Consider the following 13190-nt stretch of genomic DNA (forward strand, 5'->3'; position numbering starts at 1 on the left):
TTTTTCATTGCTAGGGCAGCATGTACCTTGTAGAGCTTATCAGAAATTGTTGGGATTTATTTTTCTGATTTATACCTAAGGAGTAGATTTTTTTTTTCCAAAGGCATAAGAAAGGATTTATGCCTCCACTTTCTATTAACCCTAAGCAGAAAATTGATATCCCATGTTCTTCTAAAAACACAAACAGAAAAGTCAGCAGTTACAAAGGCGTTTCCATTTCATTGTGCTTTTTTTACTGCAACCTTCCATTATAAGATTGCAAGATAAGATCAGCAAAGAGTTGTCATTAAAAGTTTTTCTTCTTAGGAAAGACTTCTGAGATTATCATGTGTGATGTTTGTCGTGCTATACCCAATCTCATTTGAAAGAATAAAAACAACACAGAAGGACAGCAGGAAGAGTTAAAGAATACTTTACCACTTTTCTGATGAAAGAAAGGTCAAGTCTAAATTGAAAAGCATCGTAAGAGCTATTCTGGGGTGGGGAGGGGGAAGGAGGGGAGAGCATTATTCTGGAAATTATCTAGAGTCCTGAAAACATTGCTGGCAAGAAACTTGTGAAAGGTATTTGCCCACTTTCTCAACCTGCCTCATGGATGTGAAACACATTTTATTGACTACTTTGTGAGGCAATAAATTGAATGGCCTCATTCACATGGCAGTTTAGGCTGGAAAAAGGAAGAGAGGCCTGTAAATAATTTTAAAGAGAATTTGTCCTGGGTTCCGCTGTAACAGTTATTTTTCTCCTACCTAGTAGCTGGAGCAGTGCTGAGTTTTGACTTTAGCCTGAGAACAATGCTGATAACACACCACTATTTTAGTTGTTGCTAAGTAATGATTACTCCAATCAAGGACTTTTCAGTCTCTCGTGCTCTGCTAGTGAGGAGGGGCAAGAAAAGCTGGGAGGAAGCAGACAGGACACCTGACCCAAACTAGCCAAAGGGGTATTCCATACCACAGCATGTCATGCCTAGTATATAAACTGGGGGGAGTCACCTGGAAGGCCCAGATTGCTGCTCGAGTCGGGCTGGGTATCAGTCGGTGGGTGGGGAGCAATTGAACTGTGCATCACGTGTGTTTATTCTTTTCTTTTTCTTTTCCCCTTTAATTTTTATATTCTCACCCCTTGTTATTTCCCTTATCACTGTTACTATTGGTGGTAGCAGTAGCAGTTTTGTGTTATACCTTAGTTACTGGACTGTTATTATCTCAATCCATGGAGTTTACGTTCTTTCATTTCTCCTCCACACCCCTCTGGGAGCTGACTGGCTGATAAGAAAGGGGGAGTGAGCAAGCAGCTTCATGGTTCTGAGTTACCAGCTAGGCTTAAACCACAACGGAATTTCAAAGTCATATTAAAAAGCCAGACAACTACAGCTGCCCCGAGCTACAGTATAGACCTGATTCAACAGACTGAAATTAATTTTTGCTCAGAGAAACAATAAGAACTTTATTGTCACCCAGAATTTAAGAGCAGTTTTAAAATGGAGTTTTAAATGGTTTGAAGTTTGAGAGATGAAAATTAAAAAAAAACAACAGCAAAACAACAAACAAAGCAAAACCACACTCAGTTGAATTCTTTTCTGAAATACTTTGGGTTTATTTCTTCATTGTAGCTGGCATCTGTATGTGTTGTAGCTCTTTCAACTATTTGCAGACAGCAAAGTTGGAAATGGGGAACTTTAGGACTTCTTCAAATGCCTTCTCCAGCTATTCAGTAGCTATTTGTTTTTGCAATGCATTGTAAAAAATCTTCAGCTAGAGAGAGCTCTTCCATGAATTACAGGAAACATTCTTCACTGAGAAATTTGGAAAGTTTCTATGCTTTTTGTTATGTACAATTTTGTGTTGTTGAACCAAAAAGACATTAGTCTTCTATAAGTCAAATCTTTCTTGCCTAGAAAAGAATCTAGAAAGGGCAGGTTCCAAGATGTTAACAAGCTATATTTTACTTGTAAATTTCTGGCTCTGCTAATTGGTTTTGGGTTTGCTTGGGGTTTCCTTTCCTCTCCCCCCTCCCCTTAATTTTATGCATTCCTTCTTTCTGCTTATTCCTTTATTCCCATAATTCCTTTCTTGTTAATACTGACACATCACAAAATGTTTGTTTTCATTTACTCTGTCAACAATTCACTGTAATTCCACCAGAGTTACTGGAGTTTCTTTGAATTTACTGTTGTACAAGCAGGAACAAACTTTGATCCCATGATTGATAGTTACAGACATCTGGATGGAGGGAAAAAACACAAACTTTCCCAAAACAGTGTTCAGTCTTTACTCCTTAATGGATTTCATGTCATTAAGGAATGCATCAAATGATTATGCCAGTGACCATGTGGTGAGAAAAGAAATTTAAAAGCATGGATACAAGAATTGTATATTATTAGTGTGCAAGCTAGCAAATTAATCTATTCTGACATAGTGGAAGCCTAGTATAAGAAAAGGCATGTATAATCTTTACGTCTAGCCCTATCTATAGCCAAGTCTAAAATGTCAATACAGCTCCCGAAGTTATAATTGCCATTTCCTGGTGTTTACTGGACTCTCACTTCTGTTCTGCAGAAAAATGGAAAGGAAGAGGAAGAGCAGGGTCACATTTTGAGTCAGCACGCAGACGGAGTAGAGCTGTCCTTTATCATATATCTGGACATCTACAAAGGAGAGAGAAGAACAAATTAAAAATTAATAATGTAAGTCTAATTCTTCTCTGTATTAAAAGTGTACTCTTTGTACCATCTTAAAAAAAAAAAAGGTTGTAAAATGTCAGTGAGTACCTGAGAAATGTCCTAGTCATAATTTTACGGTAAGAAAAGGAGTAAAGTGCAGGTCATTTAAGTGCAGTTCTGCCTGCTGTGGTATTTGTTACACTTCATATATCAAGAAGATATATTTTTATGTATATATATATATATAAGAGGTATATATCATTTAGACACACTTTAAATGGACATTTATTTATACCCAGAAAAGCCACAGTGTAAAACTTCTCAGAACTTAGTTTTAGGTTCCAATTATGCACTGTCCCAGTTATTTAATTTCAAGAATTACTATTTGAAAAAACAAAACAAAACAAAACAAAAACCTCAAGGTATTGCTCTAGCTGAAAATCTCTATAATGTGTAAGCTCCAGAAAGTCACATTTGATTAAGATAACTTTTCAGTTGAATGTCTCCAACTTCGTAGAGAATTAACTTATTTTTTCATTTCCTAATTGAAGTAACGTTTCTTTCTTTACATTACTTTTGTGTTTTCCTGCTAATTATAACTAATCAGCAAGTTCAGAACACATCATGAGTTGCAAAAACCAAATCAAACAATAAACAAACCCCAAAATATGACAGCAGAACAACTTCTAAAGAAATATGCTCAGGAGAAAGAATAACCCTCCTACTCTATGGAGCTATGTATGAGGAGAAAGGTTAAAGCAGAGGAAAACTAGAGATGCCTATGAAATCAGTACGTATACGTAAAAATTTGTTAGATTAATGTCTGAGAGACTGATCATTATCATCAAAAAACTAAAATCTTTGACAAGGCCACAAGAAGAAAATGTTTTGGGTTTGTTGTTTTTTTTTTTTGTGGTTAGGGGGAGGATAGAGGACAGACAAAGGAAAAAATCACCAAAGTATACAGATAATGAACACCCTGAAAAGATGATCTGCCACTGGGCATGTTCTTTTCATTGGTGAACAAAAGTAAGCAGCAGTGCAGATAGATCTTCCTAGATATTATGTTCTAAATTAAAAGCAGAAAAACATTGGTATAGATTAAGGAAAATACACAGCTGGTATGTACCTCAAAGGGCATACATTCATTTCCACTGAATGTAAATGTTAAATGTTAAAAAATGTTAAATGATTAAAAAAGGTTAAAAAGCTAAAAATGTTTTAAAATATTTTAAAATGCTAAATGTTAAAAATGTAAAAATTAAAAGAGAAAAAAATCTGCAAAATGTCACTAGGTTTTCCAATGAGATTTTCATAACACAGTACTATTTTTTAAGAAAATAACTTTTAAACAGCTTTTGGTGAGTTTAATGTACTGTCAAAATCCTAATGTAGATGATATACTAGTTAAAAACATCTTTTGTCAAAATAATTTACTACATTTAGTGCACAGATTTTGAGAGCTATGAATTAGAAGTCATACGAAGAATATTTTCTTCTCTGTTATGAAAAATGTGCTGATGCTAACAGTGGGAAGTCAACCCCTAAATTTCACAAATGAGAGCTAAGAATGTAGAAGGCAAGGACAACAGTATTTCACAAGAAGCACACAAAAAGAAAAGCTGTGTCAGGCAAGGCAAATGTAATTAAGTTGTGGTCATGCAGTTGTCTTTTTATATTCCTAGTGAATAACTTTAAGATCAGAAGTAATCTTAGCTCGCTGAATGCACAGTATTGTTTTGTGAACATCTTCATTACTGGAACAACATTAACCATGTGCCCAATGACAACAAGAGAGAATTTTATTAGTAAATAGTACAAGACAGTTCATGTACCACATGCTGCTTTTCAGGAGGGTAGGTGGTTTGTTTGGGGTTTTTTTGACTCTGAAAGACGAAAGCTCAGAATTTATAAAACTAATGCTTAAGACTAAAATCTTTTGTAGAGGCCTTTCCTGGTTAGATGACAAAGATTCAAGACACATGACAAAGCCAGGTATACTCTAATGGCAAAAGTAGTCAGTTCTGGAGCCATATTACAATCTGTCTACATTACTATTTTGGTTTGGATCTGGAGTGCAGGAAAAAAAGTTGTTCTTACCAATTATTCTGTGTTTCATAACAGTTCATAACACGAACTGGATTCCCCTAGGTGAAACTAAACCAAGAGAGGTGCTCCAAGTACAAACAGCTGTTCTGTCCGAACAACCAGGCTAGTTAGTCAGAGAAAAAAAAACTCCTCACAGCTCTAAAAAATATATAGGAAGGATGTTTTGTCTTCAGCACCATCTATTCCTTTATGTGTTTATTCCTATTTGCAGTACTATGTCATTATGTATACAAAGCTTTAACCTAACTGTCCAGTAGAAAAAATGTTGCCCTTCAGTCAGAATTCACCCAACAAAGAAGAAATAGTTTGCCAGATTTAACCCCCTCCTCATTCTCTTCAATCTGTTCTTTATTAATCCTCTTCCTGTCCCAACATTCACAAAAGTTATTCCATCAACAGAACCATCTGTCTAAATAAGTGTGAGGACTACATTAGAAAAAAAATTAGCATTAATTCGTGCCTGTATAACAGTGTGTCATATTTCATTATGCTTAAAAAAAAACCCAACAGAACAGACAAACAAAAAACTAATGGCTGCATTGGAAGAATTGCATCTGTATGATCAAATTAATGCCTTGCCTCATTTCATCTTTTTCTCTCTTTTTCAGAATGTTTTTGTAGATAAACCAGCATTTCCAGAATACAAAGTTTCAGATGCAAAAAAATCCAAATTCATACTATTACATTTTAGCACTTTTAAAGCTGGCTGGGACTGGCTTATTTTACTGGCAACGTTTTATGTTGCCGTGACTGTACCTTACAATGTTTGCTTTATTGGTCATGATGAGCTGTCTACAACTCGAAGCACAACTGTCAGTGACATTGCAGTGGAAATTCTTTTTATCATTGGTAAGTTATGTTTGGGATTTGTTTGGGATCTCTTTTTTTTTTGGCATTTAAGTTTTTCACTGAATGGATAATATAGGGAAAAAAATAATCACTTTCATGATTTTAAAGGAAATTTTTAGCTGTGTATTTTTAGATTTTATTTGAACTTTAGATCACCTTTTGGTTTGGGGAGGGGGTTTGTTTTGGGGGTTGATTTTGTTTTTTTTTTTCTTTTTTACTGTAAATTGATTTGGGAAGTCCTGCTGTTACTCAGAAAGGACCTTTAATCTCAAGGAAAGCCACTATTTCACCATGAGGATACCTAAAACCTCAATGTAGGGGTGTGCCCTGGAATTACTGTTGTTGTAATGTACTTTTTTTTTCCTCTTACCTTTCACAAACACTTAGAAGACTCATGGACCACAAGTTGAAAATCACTAGATTTTAAAACTAATGACATAAGATCAAAATTCATACTACAATAATGCAAATGTACAATATCAATATGATATACAGACAACTGGGATATCATTTAAGAGGTTGTCTTAAGCTTGTCATCTGGTCCATTCTCTAAACTTTTTATCTGAATAAACCATTTAATTCTTATACCTTTAAAGAATTAATAAGAAGACAAGATCATATCTAATAGCAGCCTTGTAGCAAATCTACACTATTTTTCATTTTATCTTTTTTTTTTGATTCTTTTGTGAGTATGGAAAAGAGTCTACACTACAGTCCCACAATTTTTTTCCCAAATTTTTATTATTATAATGCCACTCAATGCTGTCACAGTGACAAACCATAGTTTAGATCTGTTGATAATATGCAGGTGGAGAAACAATGATTTTTTAGAAATAAGCAAAGCTGAGTATGTCTGTATTGAATATGAAAAGGCTTAGGTGGGTTCTAAGGCAGACAGAAAATGAACAAAGGAATAAAATTATCCTCAGATTTGAAACTTTGGTTCTACTTTACTTTTCTGGTTTTTTTTTTGAAAAAAAAAAAAAAGTAGCTTAACTCATAAATTCAAAGCAATGTTATGATCTTCTGTAGGAGAACTAAAGAAAACTGAAGTTTTCTTAAACACTAAGTAACAGCTTAAAATGTCTTTAGTTTAACAGAATTTTTTATTATGAAAATCTTGAAAAGTTCATTACTTTTCTCTGACAGCTTTACTGTAGATGGTAAGAATAATAAGTGATGTGGCTGATGGAAGAATCACCCCTTATGACAGATAAATATTTGTGTTTCCTCCTTTGGACATTGTTTTGTTATTAGGTTAAAGGTCTAATTTTCCCTTTTTTTGTTCACTGTTAAATCTTCATTAAGTCTTTCATGTTAATGCAAGCAACTCACATTCAACAATACTCAGGCACAGCAGTAAGAAAACTACATTCTGAAATGCAGATCATCAGAGATCATATTTTGTCTTTTGTAAAAAGAACAAGATTATAACTCTAGTCAGTCATAAATGACTTCATGTTCCCTTTTAAGGAATACAAAATTAAATCATTTCGCTTGATCTACCTGGGCATCTTTATAAAAACATTAGACTTGAGGTTACAGGCTCTTGCTAATGGACGTATCCTTCACCTCACACCGGTGGTTTGTGTTATGAATGTAGTTATTTAAATCTGAGCATAAGATTTTTGTGCTGTAGTATTCATTTGAATCAAGACAGATGGTCTACTGCTCAGTGCTACTTTTTTGTTTATATCATTTTCTGGAAATAATTGACTTCTTGTATCAGTAAGTCACAGTCTCTGTGATCAATAGAGTGTCTATGTAAGAAAAATTTTAAAAAAACTAATATTTTTTGCAAATTTTACTTCATATTTTCTTGTTAGAATTTTAGTTCTATCATCCAGAAAATCAAACTACTGTTGTAACTAAATGCATATGAAGAAAACTGTACAAAGTACTAGAAAAGACTTCTTTGAATAGTTATGCTACTGGTAACCACAAACACTGTACTGGAGCATAAGAATATTCCCCCCCCCCCAGAGTTTCAATAATGGCTCAAATTTCCCCAAAATAATTGTTTTTAAAATTGTTATCTGTTTGTAAGTTTCTGGCTCTGGGGAAATATTTATGGAATAATTTCAGGACATTCTCATACTGCATTTAAATCTCTGCAGTGAATTCAAAGAAAATAGTGTGTTTATAGTTGTCTCTCAGTTGTTCCTTGTCCATTAAAATGCTGAATGAATATGCCTCAGAACATTATAACTATCTTGAAATTAGTAAGATTGACAGCATACATAAATTTAGTCATAAATTTCAGGGCGCTGTTGCACTGTGGCTCTGACAAGCACATCTTTGGTGGATGATCTACGTGTTCTGAGAAAAGTCAATGAGAAGCACTGAGTAAAATTCTTTTTATGATGCTGCTGCCTCAGAAAGTCAGTGAGGTCTGAGATGGGGCCTTCACTGTATTATGGCTCTGTAACCATAGAATCATAGAATGATTTGGGTTGGAAAGGACTTTAAGATCATGTAGTTCCACCACCCACTGTTATGGGCAGGGAGAATTCTCACTAGACCATGGATTGAGGTATCAGAGCTCTGTAATCATGGATTGGAGAAAAAGAGTCTATCAGCTTTGGTTTTATTAGATTTCTCAGAAATGTCAGGTTACTCACATAACTTTCATAAACTTGTATTTGAACTTGATAAAGTCCTCGTTTTTCTCTGTGTTATCAAAGGGAAAAAAGATATGATAGTAAAAGGGAAAGATGATGTTTTCTGCACATCAGTTCAAGGCACATAATAGGGTAGATGATAAGGGTTTCCTTTAAGAAGAAGAGTTTTAATAAGTCTAGTAGCTAAAAAAAATCTTTTAGGCTTATCCAATTTGTGAGTCAGCATACACTTAAGCTTGCTAAAAATACATATGGAAGTGTTCTCCTGAGTTGGTATGCTCGTAAGAGTGCTGATTTGAATTAAATTATTTATGAGAACAGAGCACATCTAGCAGGAGTTTTAACTGCTTTAGCCTTGATAGTTCTCTAAAACATGAACAGAAGATAAACAGTAAGAATAACCCATTGTGTGATGTCTTTGGGGAAGAGATTGGAGAGGGAGCATGACTAAGTCTTCTCAAGGCAAAATTATTTTTCACTTGATGTTTCCTATATATGCTAATGCTTTGATAACCTGTGTGATGTGATGTTTGAGTGTACTTTTAGATCTCTTTTCCTCTGTAATGTGTGCAAACCTTCTCTAACGTTCCCCTGTAAATAAATATTTTGCTTCCTCTGTCCAATGATAATTTAGGTTTAGAATTTTTTTACTGTTTTAGGTATCTTAAAATCATAAACAGCTGGAGAGAAAAACTTTTAAACATTAGTGTAAACACAAAAAAAATTCTTTGTGTTTCAGCTGATGAGTGATACTACCTGCTTTGTTGCACTATTTACTTCAAAGTTTATGCCCCTTAATTTGCATAAGCAGTAGCTAGGTCCTTCATTTGTAGATAGGTATGTCTGGATGGCTAAAGTTTTAATATTTCTAAGAAGCATAGCAGATCTTGATTACTTTTCAATTATATTTATGAAGTTTTCTCTTTTTTTTTGTAAAGCTATGAGAGTCTCTCTCCAAGTTCATTCCATTTTACTAGTAATAACCTCCTAACTGCATAACTTTTATTCTTCTCTAACTATCCAATGTAGTGCTTTTTGTTCTACAACTGTTTTGTTCTAGATTTCTGATATTCTCTCTCTCTCCTCTTTTTTTTTTTTCCCTTTTTAAACATTATTGAACACCTTAATTGCAGAAAGTAACATTACTGGGAAAGCTCAGGCTCACGGGCCCATTTGAATAGGATGTCTTCAACAGGAGTTGAGGTCAAGGCAATACTTCAACAAAAGTGTGTATAGGCTTTCACAGTAATGGTAATATTTGCTAGAAAAGATCAGAGGTGTCTGGCATTTCATCTCCTAAGATGGCCAGGAACAGGTTCAGAGAGAAAAACTATAAAAATAAGTGATCTTTAACTTTTAATTTCATTTTTCTATTTGTGGATCATCCAGTTTCTAGTGGAAGTCGGAGGATCCTGGATACTAATTATAGCCATAAAATTGTGCTCTTTATAAACATCCTGTCAACAGTAATTTTAAGTGATTTTCTGCAACATACTCCTATGTTTACCTGTGGGGAAAAATAATCCATACCCATCCCTCTTTCTACTCTCTCCACACACATTCTTCTGAAGAGTTTTTCTATGGCTTGCTCTTTTGAGACAGAAAATTACTAATGGTTACTAAGATCACTTCTCTTTGTATGTGTACCTCTCTCTCCTTTTAAGTTATTTTAAGATCACTTCTCTTTGTATGTGTACCTCTCTCTCCTTTTAAGTTATTTAACAAAGTGTTTTATTAGCAATTTCAGTTTGTAAAAGCAGTGTGTTTAGAAGGCCTAAAGCTGTGATTTGTGTTGCACGATGCTTAGATTAAAGAGACCTGATGGTCCATTAACATCCATCATAAATGTAAATGACTTAAAATCTTTCCAAAGCTGTCTTAAATCATATGAAGCCCTTGAGTTTCAGATGTTTAATATGTAGAAATTTTAAAATATGGTACAAAACCAGTGAAAAACCATATCATCATTCATGATTTAGTCATTCAAGTGTGCATATTATTGTACTGAAAATAATATATGCTGAACAAAATAATTGGAATCAGATGAGTTAATATTAAATACTATAGATTTTATCAAGCTGCGTTAGAGGGGTGTTTTTTTGTCTTTCATGTTCTTTTTCTTAATGACAATGATTAATATTTCATATTTTTGCAAGCGCACAGAAGGTAATGTAAAACAATAGCTGAGCTAGGGGACCTTTGCATATAAGAGAACTTGTGAATTTTTAAAGGAAATGATGGTGTTTCGAGCCATGTTTTAGAAAGTGTCCTTTCAGACCCTAACATACTAAAATTCAGGTAGACACCAGGGAAGTAATTTGAATTTGTCTCTGGAAATTTATAAGTATTTGTTCATGGACTATGGATTATCTAACAATGTGAATAAACAGTACAAAATGTTTATGTTGAAAAGCAACAACACATTTTCTAAAGATTCTTACTCAAAGAACCAAACCAAATTTGGCAAGACCACTATATTGTTAGAAAGTTATTCAATAGCTTTTCTTACATATTCTTGTAAGGAGGACAGCTACTAGTCTGCACATAAACTGTTTCCAAGCACAAAATCACGCACCTAGACATAAAGGAGACACGCATAAGCCACAATAATTTAGATGTGATCATTTCTATGGAAATATTTCTGTAATTTTAAATAGATGCAGATAAATGTTATTGTAATGGAGGCATCCTGAAAATTTGACTTGTATGGCTCTCCTGACTCCTCTTCATTTGCAGGGCTGTGATGTCATTGTTATACATCATAACCCAGCTTCTCAGAGAATGAAAAAAAAAAAAAAGTGCTTGTAAATCTAACTAATTTTTCAAGAAATCAGTGTCCCAAAATGTTACTTACTACTCCTGAAGATGGGAGATACCTTACAACTAAAAAAAAATGCTTATCTGAGCATTTCTGCTTTCTCCTCAGGCCAAAGTGAATAACATTGACTTAAACTACTGTTGAAATGGTTACAAGAAGGGATTCTTATCTGTTGCGCCATGTACCATCAAAGTTAAGATTCAAGAAACAGTACTTAAAAAAGTACTGAGCAGACTCCATTCTGAAATATGATTTTGTGATGGAAAACCGAAAATAAAGCAAGTGGATTATGCAGGATAAAGGGCTTTTAAAAAACACATGCAGGGTGATGGGAACCTCATGAGTATAGGCTGAAATACTCAGAATTTACCATATGTAATTCCTTACTATTCTGAGAAGAACAGCAATTTGTAGCTGGGTCAAGATATTCCGCATCAGCTTCTAGCAAATATAGTCACTGTTCCACTTCTCAGCTGTCCTAAATAAAGCTCTCAGACAGATTTTTCTTTCCTAATTCCTGTTTCACAATGAGAGTAACAGGCTTCTGAGCACTTAAGAGTGCCAAAAGCACTTAAGAACTGATTCTTCATCTTTTTGTTTAAGCTGTGGTTTTACTACAAAAAAAATGCATTGTGGCAAATAATTTGTTTCACCTATACTGAGTCCGCACATCGGGAAATGCAGTAATAATTTTGTACATAATCTTCACTCTGTTTCTTTCCTGTTAAAAGATACACAGAGTTAAAACTACCATGTTATATAGTGCATGCATTGTAGCTACAATAAGGCAAAGTTTATATTTATATTTACCATACTGTAATAATAAAACAACACTATTTTTCAAAAAGATTGAAGTCTTTTAATTAACTATCTAGACTGTTTCCAAGGAAATGCTTAGATGCTTAAGAGTTAATATTTGTTATTATTACTTAGAGTTAGCTTAATATTTTTGTGAGCTTGCATGTGGTCTTCTTCATATTTTTTAATGATTTATGGATAAAGTCCTATGAGAATTTTTGTCAAGTAATTTCTGAGAAGAATAGTTCCTGTATCCCCCTTGGAACTGGTAAAAGAAATGTAAGTATATGAAACAGTTGCCCCATTGAATCTCTGATTGTTTTACTTGTTTAATCTTTTCATTGTTGTTTCCATCATTTGTGTAAAGTAAACTGTGCTCACAAAATACCTAACTGTATGTGTTTCACACATACCTAATTTAGTGAAAAGTTAAGTCATATGATTGATGTTTCTTCAGTCTTTGGAAATGCTTCTTTCTGCCACATTTCTTCAGGTTCTATTGAGAAAATTACCATATAGAAACTTTCACATTTTTGCAGTCACAAATACTAGCTTCTTTTTAAAGCAGAGCTAGCAGTTCATTTTTCAGAAATTTTTTTAGGTATTTGGGTTTCTTTCAAAACTCCAAAGACTATATCATCCTTTTTAGAAACATCAATGCAATATATTTTAGTTGCTCAATATGTTCATGGATTGAGTCTGATTTTAAAAGGTAGAGCATAGTTTATAATGAAAAAAATCTTTCTATTGTTTAGTGTGTTATTATAAAGGTCACAATATGTAATGCTTCTCTGGAATATCAACTACTGTAGAACTGATATTACCTGATTCTTGTTTAACACCCTGATAGCTGAGGTGTGTAACTTGAAAAGGTGCCAAAAGGCTGAAAATCAAGGAAACTGATAAAAGAATGTGTCCTTTTCTTTAAGTTTATGGTCTTTTGTTCAGTTTCATGATGCTGGGATTTGAATTCATGGGCTCTCAGCACAGTAAATAATTGCAATTAAACCCTTGGTTTTAATGTTGGAGTGCTGGTCAAGTCTTTGTGTCCACAGTAATTGGAACAGCAGCTTAAGTGCAGTGTTTGGTGGAACATGTCACACTAGTGCATCAACACTGACCATAATGTACTCCTGGAGGGAATTTTTTTTGTTACCATAATAGTCATTTGGAACACTAATTCCTTCAGATTTCAGGGTTTTATATTAATTGCTAATTTACCCAAATAAATCAGTATTTCCACTTAGGTATGCCTTCAATATCCCATTACCTTCCACTGTCAGAACAAATGGTGCGGAAGAGCAAATCAGTCTGTCATTTACAGATGGAT

General features: G+C 34.0%; 1 protein-coding gene across 2 annotated transcripts in view; it reads left to right on the forward strand.

Annotated features, from left to right (window-relative positions):
• KCNH8 (potassium voltage-gated channel subfamily H member 8) overlaps positions 1-13190 on the forward strand; it is a 185932-nt gene that overhangs the window by 82996 nt on the left and 89746 nt on the right. For both annotated transcript variants that reach the window (XM_062602054.1, XM_062602053.1), the window contains exons 4-5: positions 2562-2689; positions 5383-5623. In XM_062602054.1, coding sequence (XP_062458038.1) covers positions 2562-2689; positions 5383-5623 — 369 coding nt within the window. The remainder of the gene's footprint in view (positions 1-2561; positions 2690-5382; positions 5624-13190) is intronic.

The sequence above is a fragment of the Pezoporus occidentalis genome, unplaced genomic scaffold (assembly GCF_034315485.1).
Source record: "Pezoporus occidentalis ecotype Australia unplaced genomic scaffold, CSIRO_AGI_Poc_V1 ctg75, whole genome shotgun sequence".
Lineage (NCBI taxonomy): Eukaryota > Metazoa > Chordata > Aves > Psittaciformes > Psittacidae > Pezoporus > Pezoporus occidentalis.